General features: G+C 38.5%; 1 protein-coding gene across 5 annotated transcripts in view; it reads right to left on the bottom strand.

Annotated features, from left to right (window-relative positions):
• LOC147872912 (cell division cycle protein 20 homolog) overlaps window positions 1-14,609 on the bottom strand; it is a 149,676-nt gene that overhangs the window by 6,917 nt on the left and 128,150 nt on the right. For 3 of the 5 annotated variants that reach the window (XR_015536686.1, XR_015536685.1, XM_087354447.1), the window contains exons 1-11: window positions 10,344-10,483; window positions 10,111-10,249; window positions 9,138-9,280; window positions 7,619-7,734; window positions 7,055-7,201; window positions 5,768-5,897; window positions 4,371-4,564; window positions 3,310-3,489; window positions 2,181-2,308; window positions 1,655-1,802; window positions 68-169 (exon numbers count right to left, since the gene is read on the bottom strand). Coding sequence is in view for 3 of the 5 variants with exons in the window: in XM_087354447.1 (XP_087210573.1) it covers window positions 68-169; window positions 1,655-1,802; window positions 2,181-2,308; window positions 3,310-3,489; window positions 4,371-4,564; window positions 5,768-5,897; window positions 7,055-7,201; window positions 7,619-7,734; window positions 9,138-9,280; window positions 10,111-10,226 (1,404 nt within the window). In the remaining 2 variants the exon portion in view is untranslated. Of the gene's footprint in view, window positions 1-67; window positions 170-1,654; window positions 1,803-2,180; window positions 2,309-3,309; window positions 3,490-4,370; window positions 4,565-5,767; window positions 5,898-7,054; window positions 7,202-7,618; window positions 7,735-9,137; window positions 9,281-10,110; window positions 10,250-10,343; window positions 10,509-14,609 lie in introns of those variants that run through there. The other 2 variants (XM_087354449.1, XM_087354448.1) reach the window with 2 other exon arrangements.

The following is a 14,609-nucleotide window of genomic DNA, read 5'->3' as shown; positions in this document are numbered from 1 at the left end:
AATAACCAATTCATTTTCAATCACTTCTCTATTAACATTTCATCTCACTAAAATTATGATCATTTACCTTTGTCATTGATGGATATTTCCATATAATTAGTTGATTATTTGCAAAACCATGACCTGAGATGAGTTCTCTGTATGTAGTTGACCACTGAAGACCACATACCTGTAAGCATTTTTTTACAGTGTAAATATTTACAGTGGATTCAAGGAAGTAACAAAATAAATGTAGTACTCTTCCACTAAATAACCCAGTCCAAGAAGACAAATGACTGACAGATTTAAAAATTCAAGACAATTATTAACTAACAGGTAATAATGCCTAACAAACTGAAGACAGTAGTTGAATATGAAGGTAATGGCCATTTTATTACAAGCTTCAACAAGATAATCATGCAGTAGTTAGGCAACAGTCCACACATTTCAGATGTGTGTAAATTGACAAACACAAGTCACGTTACTTACGAGGTGCGATCGGAAGGTTTCCAGACTGCGCATATAAAAACCCGTACACTTATCTCAGGTATTAAATTCATCCATCACCCTCAAAGTAGTTCCCCTGGGAGTGAACACAACGATCCCAGCGCCGCTGCCAAGCCTGGAAGCATCCCTGGAAATCTTTCTTTGTCAGCCTGTCAAGCACCATCTGCGATTCTGCCTGAATCTCTTGCCAAAGACTCGCCAAAACGGCTACGGAAACCTATGAAATGCTAAAGCAAGTATTTGGGGAGTCCGCAATGGGTTGTGCACAAACTTTTGTGTGGCATTCACGTTTTAAAAATGGCCGAACCTCTGTCGATGATGACGAGCGTTCTGGACAACCATCTTCAAGCACAACGCCCGAAAATGTTACGTAGATTCGGCAGGCCATTCACGAAGATCGACGTCGTACCATCAACGACTTGTGCGACATTGTTGGGATAGGCTATGGGACCTGTCTGCTGATTCTAAAGGAAGAACTCCACATGCGACGCACGCAGCCAAGTTTGTGCCAAGGCTCCTGTCTGAGGACCAGAAGCAGAATCGACTTCTTGTTTGTCAGGAGCTCAAAGATCTTGCAAGAACCGACCCCAACTTCCTTTCTAAGCTCCGTGTGACTTCTTCCTCTTCCCAAAGATGAAAATTCAGCTAAAGGGAAGGAGATTTGAGACGATAGAAGAGATTCAGGCAGAATCGCAGATGGTGCTTGACAGGCTGACAAAGAAAGATTTCCAGGGATGCTTCCAGGCTTGGCAGCGGCGCTGGGATCGTTGTGTTCACTCCCAGGGGAACTACTTCGAGGGTGATGGATGAATTTAATACCTGAGATAAGTGTACGGGTTTTTATAGGCGCAGTCTTGAAACTTTCCGATCGCACCTCGTATTTGTTATAAAATCTTCTCAAATGACCAGACATGTCAATGTGGAGTGAAAAATCAATGTTTCAGAGACTACGTCTGTCTCCATTATCAGTGTCTCTGAAATGCTGGTTTTTGACAACAGTAACATGGCTGCCTAGATTTTTAAATAAAATAATAATTGTTCAACTAAGAACTATAGATGTGCCACTGTATCTACCAAATTTAACTTCCTACATTTAACAGTGCATCAGCCTAAGCAGTTATGTATTTTCTATAGTCATGGGGTTATAAATACAGTATCCAGGTCTTACCTGAGACTTAGTGTCGATGGTGTTCAAACAACGACCAGTATTGCAGTTCCAAAAGCGAATGCATCTGTCAGCTGTTCCACCACCGCTTGCCAATATGCTCGGCTGCCATGGGCACCATGCCAGTGCCTTCACAGCTGCTTGATGTGCACTACAAACAAACACACAACAGGAAAATAAACATCTCTCTGTTGGAATGGAATGTCACAATTTTTGCAGTGCAATTCTACTAAACTAAAAACGTGTTTGTCATTCCCTTGTGAAAATCATTTTTGTGACTAGAGCAATGATGGAGATGGTCCCTGAAACACTGGTGATTTTTAACCAACTGATACGACTGGCAGCCCAAGAATGTTTGAATAAAATACAATCAAGTTTGCAATATCAGAACAGTTTCAAGATCCAATATACATATATTGGTACTCAGAGGCTTCAATCACATTTTATTTTTTTCATGGAATTAATTTGATAGAGTACGACGTCCACTCATCTCACAAATACGAAACTACATCATCAAGTATCGACTTACCTGAGAGAGTATAATGGCTGGGGTTGTGAAAAAGCCTGTCCTGCTACAACTGGCCATATGTAAAGCATATTGTCATTTCCTCCACTGGCTAGGTATCTGCCATCTGGCGACCACTTTAGTCCACAAACCTGAAAACAGTGAAGTTATCAATAACACATCTAATATAAATGACGTTATGGCCGTGGGAGTTTTCTCAAGAGACTGCATGCATGTGAATATTTTAATCTAAAACCAGAGGTTAAAGAGGGATGGGAGGGGGAAAATGCACATTTTAGTAACACTTATCTGAAACATTGCCTATTTAGAGTGGTCTGAAATCAGACTTTGCAGCTTCACTTTAACTGCGAGGAATGAGGAAGGAAGATGGACAGTCTGGGCTGATAGGAAACAAGGAGCTAGAGAGATTATAAGTGGCACTTTTAGGGATCTTTTGAATAGGCCTGGACCATTTCCATCTCCCTTCTTCATTCCTGGTCTCTCACTGGACAATCACCGTGGCCTGGTCCTTTTCCTGAACCTATATAAACTGACCACTTCCCAACACTTCTCACTTCAGCCTTTGGGTTGGAGACAGTAAACACTGGTAACTGTCTACAAGTTCACACTGTCACAGCCCAGAAAACCCCCATGATCAGATATGTAGGGGCCTGTCTCTGCAAGTGGTATGAGAGGTTACTAATTTCTTGAGATGAGGTATAGTGCAAGGTTTCTTGCAGCGACTCCAAGCGAATAAAGTATCTTCATCTTGTGTTACTGTAGCAATGAACTTTTGATTTGTGGAAGGGGTGTCGAGATTTGTAGCATCAGAGTTCCTTCCCAATACTATAATCTTTTCCTGTATGTTGATGTGAATTCTGCCATGAACACAAACTCAGGTCCCTGCAGTTAACTGCGTAAGTTATGGCATGACCTTTGGTAGAGAGATGAAGCACATGGTGTGGTGGACAGGGATAGCAGACCAGGGTAATGTTAAAACTGTTTGTCAGCAGAGGTGATTAAATGGTGGGTAGTAGACCTTCATTTAGTGTTGTGGGAATGAATCTGTCTGTAAACATGCCAATGGATTCTGCATAGTTAGCACAAACTATTGGCTCCATCCTCCGGGAGTTCTCTATGCACGGTTTCTCACCTCTTGTGTATGAGAAGACAACTCAGCCACACTGTGATCTCTCTGTCGAACATCATGATGAATGATCCGACCACTACGAGAACCACTGCTCAGGATGTAGGAATTCCATGACAGAGAGCTAACACGTGCTGAGTGACCGCCCATGATACGCACTCGCGTCATGTTGCTGCAATCCCACAACTTTAAAAGCAAAACAATTCGATTAATCATTTTGGGTATTCTAACATTACAAAACAATGAGAACAAAAAAATATTTATTAAAATGTCATGAAATGAAAGAAGAACATAAAAGTCTTTTTGAATGGGACAGCAGATAACGGAATGCATAAGGCACTAAACATTTGCAATTCCTGTACTACTATTACTACCACTATCATTATTATTTATTATTTTCAAACCACATGACCACAAATCAGGCTCAAATCCCACCATCTTTGTGCTGTCGTCAGTTTTCTAATTACTTCTGATCTCACACAGCCCACGAAGTGCGAACTTATTGTTTACTACAGTAATACCGTTCACATAAATAGTTAAGAGAAAGAGAAGTACTTTCAAGAATAAATATCCATACAAACTACTAGCAAATGTTTTCTTCACACTGTGACTGTGTTCAATGAGGAGCTGCTACATGACATTTCGTGATTGTCATTTTGAACCGTGCTCTGCTCTTCAACCACATTATTTAAAATACATTTTACCATCTGATTGTTCCTTCTACCAATAACACCACCATATTTATATGAATATAAGCTATGTGCATACCGAAGTCACACCTGAATTTCAATAAGATATAATTTGCAAGCTGCATCAAAACTTTTAAATTAATTTTCCCTTAGGTACCAGTGATTTTTCTTTTTTAGAAAAACAAAGGGTGTCGGTTTCTCCAAGCACCTAGAATGGACAGCATTACTGTTATTCTAAGTTAGCCCATAGCCATGTTTAACATCAATATTGTCAAGTTGGTAGTCATATCAAAGAATACAGGTGTTTCATCTGCATTTCCCACTAAAATTGAAGGTAACATCTAACAATTAATATATTTTTTGGGTAACATAACAAACCTGTATAACTCCCATACTTGTTCCCACAGCAAGACAATTTCCTTCTTGTATCCAACTCAGAGAACATACTAAATCACTCCCTTCCAGACTGAGCAACTTCTGAATATCACCAGTACCAGCATTCCACAGATACACACTGGTGTTAAGAGCAACTGCCAGAATGTTGTTCGGACTCCAATCAATCAGGTTCAAATCTGAAATAAGGACAATTACAATAAAATTTGTGACTCAAATTAGAACAAAATTTTTAAAGCACAGCATATTATGCATAACCAGAAACTGTGCAGCGTAAAAATACAATATATTTTTCCAAAAAGCCTCAAACTTTAATGGGTTATCTCAGATTCAGATAGAACTAATTATGTCCACTGAAGGACATTCTCTGTATGAACACACACATACAGAGAAAAATAAAAACAATGGAGATATATATGAGGTAAAAGACCTTTTACAACGTAACAGAACAATATGTACATATACTCTGACTGCAAAAAATTGTAAGGTGAACCAGATTCAACACATTGCTTGAGTGGTGTCCATTATACTTTAAGTCATTTACACAGGGTTTGTTCATACAATATAATGAAAACTGCATTGAACAAATGTTCATTATGTGGATAAAATCACCAGATTATTGCCTAGGGTTTCTTGAAATAAACTGTACTGAAGTGCTAATTTATTATTGTAATATTATAAATAAATATATCCACTAAAAAGCACCATAAGTGGCACCAAGGGTTTTCTTCAAATAAGTTGCATGAAATAATGAAACTCCTTCAATCTTGTGTAAATGCCCTTAATTGACACATAAGGATTAATCAATACAAACCCTGGCTTCCAAAATATTCTCTTCAACCAGAAATGAAATGCCTTGAATTATAACCTAATATCAATGGATTAAAATAAGCAACATAACTGCAGTGTATAAAGTCACCTTTCACAAAAAGACTGCCGAAAGGCTGGAACACCTTCAACATGCGATACAATTTATTCCCAAAAACCAAAATCATGCTATTACTCAGAATAAAATAATGTTCATTCATAGATAAGGCTTTGGTCTTGCTTCCATCATATTTATGAACCAATTACAAGCATTAGCTGTCTGCTTTATTACTACATAGGTAATTGAGATGAGGGAAGAAAAATTTACCAGCTTCTGCCTGCTCTAAGTCAATTCTTTTTAAACTTCTCTTTGAGGCAACCATTAAGTGTTATAGTCAAAACAAATCACTTGCGCTTGGCACATGAAAGAGGCCTGCGTTCCACTCTAAACCTAAAGTTTGAGTCTTGATTGTTGGGCTTTCAGACCTTGTCCATTGACCCATTTAGGGGCTTAATCATTACAAACATCTGAATTTGATTTCTTACAAGATACATAAATACCAACACCAACTTACAATAGTCATCCACAATCTCAGGAGCATCAAGAATTCGGTCTGGAGTTTGTGGTATATATCGAGTTGAACTTTTTGTTGATGTTGGTGCCTTGGAATTGCTATACACGACTTTCAGAGGATTCAAAAATCCCTGCGTTGAACATACATAAAAGAGTTTATAGTACAATGGCATGAAAAAATTGCCAAGCAGAATTCAATATTAGAACTATTTATAAGCTTAACAAATTGATTACAAACAATACATAAAAAATATTCAAACAGTTGTGTGTGCTCCAAAATGTAAAATGGGCACAGCATAAATAATTTTTATTTTGGTCACACATTGACAGAATATCAAGACAAATTGATTTCTTGGAAAAACTACATCTAATAAAATATTTAGAAACAGTTTTAAAGTCAGATTATAAATTGTAGTTATAGCAGAACTTCTCAAGTGATTTACAAGATGCCTATTAATTTTCAGAACACATTGTTCAAATAACAGCTACTTTTAAAACACAGGAGTTGGAACATTTATATTACACGGTGAACAAAACTTTTTAAATAGAAGCTAAATTATACTTTTGGTTACTCTCCACATGCAGCAAAGAAACATTCTGCAGGCGATTACACGAAGGAAAGCTAACTGGCTGGGACATATTATGAGTGATATCATCGAAGGCCAGATTGAAGGAAAGCAAGGACTGAGAAGAAGACTGATACAGCTAACCGACGATCTGAAACAAGGAAAGAAGATGAAGTTCCAGGAATTAAAACGAGAAGCTGAGAATAGGGACAACTGGAGAGCTCTTTTTGGGCAGAGCAATGGACCTGTCGTAAGACAGAACACTGAATAATAATAACCACATGCAGCTCTAAAATATTTCAATGTGAAGACATTATTAGATTAAGTTGTTTAATTTTAACTTGTAGGTGCTAAAGTCCTGTTAATGAATGCAGAAGTTCTCTGGCTAACAAAAAACTGATTTAAAAATAAACACTGATAAAACTAAACACACGAGCAATCTAGCCCTATAAAACAAGCAACAAATCACCTGAAAATGATCCAGAATTGAAGTATCTGTAAACAACACACACATATGAGATTCCTGACACAAATAAGAAGATGTTATGTGTTATTTGCAGTGTCCAACATGCTACTTTGGGTTTTACTGTATGTGCTGATCTTCCACATCGCATCACTAATTCTCTCAGTTGGAAGCAGTAAGATTAACAATCGTTGCGTTGAGGCAATCAACTAAGATATACCTGTTGTACCACAATGAAACAGAAAACTAGAATCCTTACATCAGGCCCTCCTGGTGCTTTGTTCTTGTACGACAGAATCCTCATTTTATTAACATCTCCACCATAAAGATTCTCTGACACGAAGCGCTGGAATTCTTTCTGTGAAGGGCTAATCAATTCGTCATCTGGTTGTTGTTCCTGGGTCACCTGACAAGGAATCACATCAACTTCATATAAATTCAATTTAGTTACAATTACATTATAAATATAAAATAACAGTTAACTCTACACAGGCAAATTTTGATCCCCCCCCCCCCCCCCCCAAGTTCGAACCCAATTTTTCTTTGTTATTTTGACACACACTGACATGAATAATGAACGTAACTTTCGCAGGTAGTCACCCACTTCTCAAAGCAATGCATCATGGCACATTCCTCAAAATTGCTTGTACCACCTACAAGACAACATTTTAAACAGTGCCTATATACTACAGAAATACCAGCAAACATCACGTGTTTAGTGACTCAACACAGTTCTCAAACATTTCACGTATCATGACGTAATCTCTCAAGGTCCACAACCATTACAACCTGCATGTTTCATAAACACCAACATATTTATTACCTTATAATGTGCAAGTTCAAAATTGGTTGCACACCTAACAGGAATAAATCGATCACCACCGATCGGAACCTTGGATCTTTTGCCTGATGATGGTGTTTTTGAATATGAACAAGCACCTGTTAAAATACAGGAAATGGTTAAAATACTATTTAACAATAATATACACATAAACTATAGACTCCCAAATAAAATACGAAAAGACATGAAGCATAAATTTCACTGACACATTTAATATTTATTTTAATTTGTCATCTATTATGAATCTTACAGGAATCGCCTTTTATCGGCCACACAAAAACCCACAGCCAATAAACCGGCTTGCCAATTTGTAGATAACACACAACAATCAACCGCATGACCTTAATATTTGTCGTACAACTCTTAACCCTTTGGCCACTACGTGCAGGACATCCCTCGTTAGCACAGACCTTACCTCATAGTTTTGCCCAAGATATTCCATGATGGCAATGGACCCTCCTCTGACTTTATCACCAAAATATTGTGTCAGCCCACCACTGAGTCTCTCTGATACAAAATGTCATTTTCCATGATCTTTATTTTTACTTGATACTATATTCACGGTCTGGCTCCTATAAAAATAGCCCCATCCACCCAATTGGCATATTCATTGCCCTCATGAAACGTTGGTAAACGTCGACCAGACTACACAGCACAACCCAGAAGACAGAAATCTTCATACTCATCGCCCTGATGATGGAGGCAGTATGACCTCTGAAACGTTGGTAAACATCGACCAGACTACACAGCGCAACAACCCAGAAGACAGAAATCTTCATACTCATCGCCCTGATGATGGAGGCAGTATGACCTCTGAAACGTTGGTAAACATCGACCAGACTACAAAGCGCAACAACCCAGAAGACGGAAATCTTCATACTCTGATAACGGAGGCAGTATGACCTCTGAAACGTTGGTAAACATCGACCAGACTACACAGCGCAACAACCCAGAAGACGGAAATCTTCATATCACTGCTGTGAAAACCTCAAATCTTACTCTACAGACTTGATTGTAAAAGCCTGACTGAGAATCAAACTTGAGTTGCCTGCACCATAGCCAAACAACTGCTACAAACTGAGTTATGGCAGACAATGCAGGGATGCCTTCTGCAATAACAGTAGAGCAAGAGGAAAATAAAACTGTTTTTTACAAAGAAATTGTAAAGTATCAACAAATATGTTGGGCAAGAAGTCACAGGAGGGTCCACAGCAATGCCGAAAAACGGGCCAAAAGTGGTGGGAATCAACTGACCAGATTCCCTTGTAACTTCACTAGAAGGTAGTGCATACAGAGATTATTTTGATATCAATTAGAAACTTCTGAAAACCTTAATTTCACATTATACAAAACTCATGGCCTCTGGCTCAGTAATTCAGAGAAAGAAGAAAATTTTACTATTGCTAAGGAAAAGCAGATTTGGACAAAGACTTAAGTTTCTGGTCCTAATTAAACATATATATATTACAAGTAATGAACATATTTTATATATATACTTTACCTGGTGATTTCTTAGGTGTTTTTCCAGGTGTTTTCTTTGTAGCAATGGATTCCCCTGTCACATTGCACTTGTTTGGACTCTTCGATAAGGTTGCATTAAATGAAGTGGAAGCTGTTTTCTTGGATACATTCAGGCTTTTACATCTAATTAAAAGAAAATTAGTGTCATAATCAAAGTTTCATAAACTGAAATTACTTACCCTCTTAAGAATTACAGGAACAAATTATAAAGATTAAATCAGTTTTGCACTATAGTCAGATTTGTTGAAGCAAAGGATTCACGCAATATGAAATAAAGCTTAGAATATCTTCATACTGCATGGCACTGAAAGAAACAGCATTAATTTTTTAAAGTTCCACTTAAGCTATAAAACATACTGAATCATTTCCACAGACCACAAGAAACACTGCTTTCAGCCCTGTCACAAAAATAATTAAACAAAACTGCTATCAGCACTGCAAACAATGTTACTGCACACTCGCACCATATTCTATGCGTAACTGAACACCACATGAAATTACCAGCCATTTGAAAGGTTAATCTTAATAATTCCCATTCTGAGAGATCAGATTCCATTTTTATTGCAATGAGGTCATTTTTATAAATGTTATAAATTGCTACAATAAGTTGACTGGGTATGTTACATGCCTTTAAAATTTCCATTAATTTGTTCCTGTTAACTGTGTCATCAGGAAAGCTTGCTTCAGAAATTCTTAATTTGTTTAATAATGAGTCAAACTTTAGATCAACATGATATTGCCATATATTGATCCTCAATATTCACTTCACAGATAAGTTTTACATTAATTTATTAGTTCTGCTTGGCTTAATATAACCACAACTTCCTATGACAACTGTTCAGCAATTATTAAGTTCAGGATGCCTTCATAAGAAACAGTTTAAATGTGAAATTTCTGAAACCTTCAACTATACTGATTCGTTTAAACCAAATTAAATACCATAAAGAGCAAACCTTAAATCGGGGGCCTCAAGACACTCCTTCTGCCACCGTGGAATCGGACCTTTGGTTATTGGTTCATCCATTCTAACACTGTTCTTTAAATCATTCGCGAAAGCAAACTGCGACATGGTAGAAGGATGTATAGATACAACTGAAAAAAATGCGAATACTATAATACATGTTGCATAGTAATTTATACTTCTGATAATATTATCATATCACCATGTATCGTTAATATACATTACCACACTATTTCGATCTGCAGATTTCGAATACGTCCGTAATACGCAGAAAACAACTTTCAAAGACTAATTTCAAATCTGATACTATTATGTCGATATCCGTTATACAATGTGACCAACATATGAGAAATAAATTTTGTTACCTGTGCTGGTATATCGTACGTGTTTGGCAAGTATGACCACTAATAATATAGGAAAAGCGCACAGGTGTTGATGGATTTGGTTCTGTTTTTACATTTTGTTATGTGGTATCTGTCGCATCGTTGATCACATTCGCATTCGGGTCCTTGTTAGTGGTAGAGTTTCGTTTTGTAAATCTTGTGATGGTAGCCGTGAACTGGCAAGCATGACGCATGGTTGGTTAGCCTGTCCATGCACGGTCGGTCATCGCGCTTGTGGCATAGAAATCCTGCCATGTTTCCACTTCCTTTCTTCAAGTAGTCGCGACGAGTTCTCCGTAGATGGCGGCAGTAGTCTGTAACGTAGATCTTCCATCAAGAACGTTTCCTTCGCTAGCTCGTTGGCCAGTTTTGATGGCACGTATGTTGAAATTCCAAGAGTAATGACAACATTTGTATCAAAAATTATATTCTTTGAATGTAATGACTGGGAAAATTTGTGACTATTCTTGTAAAAGTTATGATGAAATATATTACAATATACTGTATTCCAGAAGGAATATTATAATATATAGTATTTCCCCTTAATTTTTAATGTAGTAGCTGAAATAAAATGCTGCTGTCCATCAACAAATGCAAGTATAATTTTTGTATTTAATGAATCATCCTACATACTCATATAATTTTGTAATATATACTAATATGTATTCTTTAAACATTGTTTAAACAACTTTAATTTGTAGCTTCGCAGTGCTAGTTAACTGTGTGGTATTGCACTGGTTTTGTGTGCAGATAATTATAGGATCGAATACTGGTCGAGTTATGCTGCTTTCATTCTACGAAGATTTACTGAACACCAGCTCTGTGTTTTTCAAAATTATATTACCACATGTTTAGTGGCGCTAGTGTCTCTCCCACCTTAAAGTTTTTGTCGTCACGTTGGTGTCATTGATTATAAGAAACTGAAAAGCAGGAGTTTAGGGTAACCTCTAATAGCGTAACGTCCATACCAAATTTCGTCAAAATCCGTCCCGTGGTTCTTCAGTTGAATCGTGCATTTTGTGCACATCGCAAAAAGAACGCTTAAAAATGCGGTCATAAACGGAACGAACCGAAATCCGATTTGGTAAGTGGGAAAACAGACGACAGATGGCTCACATATCAAAACGCTCGAAAAGCGACCCAAGGCGTTACACGGACAAGAAACCAGAGTTAAGTTCGTGGCTTTGAAATGACAATTCACTTGAGCGTAATCGGTGAAAGGAAGCTGTTAGGTTAGGTTAGATCAGGACTGTTTCTCGACTTTAAGCCATGGGACAGCCTTTCAGCTGGAGGTCGAAATGATATTACGAGACTATCTGACGCAATATCGTGTCACCCACACAGACGTCTGCTTGTTTGCTGATTGAAAGCAAGTCGCTCGTCTCTTCAGATAAATAATATTCTTACGGAAAACGTAATTCTGTTGTTTCCGGTCGTCGTGATTCATGGATAAGCGGAGAACAAGGAATCTCAGATTTAATCAAGTACACGGACATTCCTAACCCTAATAAGATTAATCGTGTAGAACGATGCCTCGTAAGAAAATTGAATTCGTACCGCGAAGCGACGAGGTGAATAATCAGAGGGCGACCTATAAGATACGAATGAAACATGTTCCAGCGAATCACAAGTGAGGGATATAATATAGAAGATTTAGAATTAATAAATTTAAATTGTGATGTTATAGAATCTGTTACGATGTTCAAAGTTCAACATAGGCTATGTATATTCAACGGTATATGGCATAATGTGAGTGTAAGAGAGACTTCATCCACAGAACTGAAGTGAATTTGACACGTTCGACGATTGCCGGAAACAAGATGGCCGAATATAAGAGTGGATGGAAGTGGTTCATTATCGCGTTAGCAAAAACACGCCTGTGATCCCGTCTTTTGCCAGATGAATCCAATTCACGAGAGGCTGCATGCCCCGCCCATTTTAACCTCCTGATAATATTAGGCGATCTTCACAATTAAAGCTTTTCACAGAGCGGTTATACGCGTGCGATTGAAATTAATGGCTTAGTAATTAATGGGCTTAAAATTAATAGAAATGTTAGCATATGAAGCGTCGAATTGAACACGATCTATAACCGATAAGCCAAGAATATCTCCTGATGTAATTTAATAATGCATCTCGTTTATGCGAAATGTACATTTCACGCCGATATAACACGGTTTCACTCATTGGGTGGTGCATTACATCGCAGTGACTCGGTTTCCACATCCTCGTTCATGACAGTGCGGCTACCACGTGATGCCCTGCATAATGATGCGTTCGTATTGTGATAATAAATATACGGGAAACAGATAACTGTCTCTTGCTGCATATCTTGCGGGATTAGCCACGGTGGTCTAGCGGTCAGAACGCTGGCCTTCTAATCCTGGGGTCTCGGGTTCGATTCCCGGCGGTGCCCGAATTTATAACTTGTGTTGGGCAAGGCCGTGGTCTAGGCACCACGGAGTTTTCCTCCGTGGCATCCCAACAATTACTCCATTCACACACAGAAGAAGGCAATGGCAAACCACTTCTGGATCATCTGCCAAGAACGTATATGAACAGGTCCCAGTCCGAGAAAAGGATGGAAGGATCCTGTTCATATGGACCTGTCGTCAGACAGAACACTAAATAATAATAAGATGAGGTGGTCTAGCGGTTAGAACGCTGGCCTTGTAATCCTGGGGTCTCGGGTTCGAATTTATAACTTGTGTTGGGCAAGGCCGTGGTCTAGGCAACACGGAGGAGTTTTCCTCCGTGGCATCCCAACAATTACTCCATTCACACACAGAAGAAGGCAATGGCAAACCACTTCTGGATCATCTGCCAAGAACGTATATGAACAGGTCCCAGTCCGAGAAAAGGATGGAAGGATCCTGTTCATATGGACCTGTCGTCAGACAGAACACTAAATAATAATAAGATGAGGTGGTCTAGCGGTTAGAACGCTGGCCTTGTAATCCTGGGGTCTCGGGTTCGAATTTATAACTTGTGTTGGGCAAGGCCGTGGTCTAGGCAACACGGAGTTTTCCTCCGTGGCATCCCAACAATTACTCCATTCACACACAGAAGAAGGCAATGGCAAACCACTTCTGGATCATCTGCCAAGAACGTATATGAACAGGTCCCAGTCCGAGAAAAGGATGGAAGGATCCTGTTCATATGGACCTGTCGTCAGACAGAACACTAAATAATAATAAGATGAGGTGGTCTAGCGGTTAGAACGCTGGTCTTGTAATCCTGGGGTCTCGGGTTCGAATTTATAACTTGTGTTGGGCAAGGCCGTGGTCTAGGCAACACGGAGTTTTCCTCCGTGGCATCCCAACAATTACTCCATTCACACACAGAAGAAGGCAATGGCAAACCACTTCTGGATCATCTGCCAAGAACGTATATGAACAGGTCCCAGTCCGAGAAAAGGATGGAAGGATCCTGTTCATATGGACCTGTCGTCAGACAGAACACTAAATAAATAAATAAATATATCTGATATAATAATTTAATACAAAAATAAGGCAATGAACTAACTGATAAATTCAGATATTTTGTTTCCAACATACAGTTAACGTTGCAATATGCGTTAGCTTTTATGTTTATATAAATGAATTATCAAATTATAAAGCAAAATACTCTCTCAGCATTTCATAATTATATAAGAACTAGAAAAAATAGTTGACAGTGGAACCACGGTTCCGGAGAATCTGACGTAAATACGTCTCTGTAATGTAATGAAATGTAATGTAATAATTATTATATAAGACGAGTAATTGTGATATTCTAAAACGTTCTTTCTCCAATGCATCATAGAAGCCCTTCTCTTTATCCAAGGATTCCTCAGTTGGGGCGTGACCATTTACAATGCTATAATTAAAAAAATCTTGGACTAATAGGAGTGAACCCTATCACCAGATGTTTCAGTTCTGGGGAGACCACAAAACCTACACCGAACAAACTCTTCTTGTCATCACAACTTTAGAATATTTTAAACCCGTGTTATTCCAAGATTCCTTTCACAGTCCATCTCATTTCTATTCCTCTTTTGTTAGCCCCACGCCCAACCCCCAACCTGGAGGACTAGGTCTCCATATTTATGTCCCCTGGAGACTGGTTG

This window comes from Zootermopsis nevadensis, unplaced genomic scaffold, assembly GCF_977971745.1.
Source record: "Zootermopsis nevadensis isolate Lab colony 2312 unplaced genomic scaffold, Znev_1.0 Znev_ptg000023l, whole genome shotgun sequence".
NCBI lineage: Eukaryota > Metazoa > Arthropoda > Insecta > Blattodea > Termopsidae > Zootermopsis > Zootermopsis nevadensis.
Note: the sequence above shows the minus strand (reverse complement) of the source record. Positions and strands in the feature narration are given on the sequence as shown.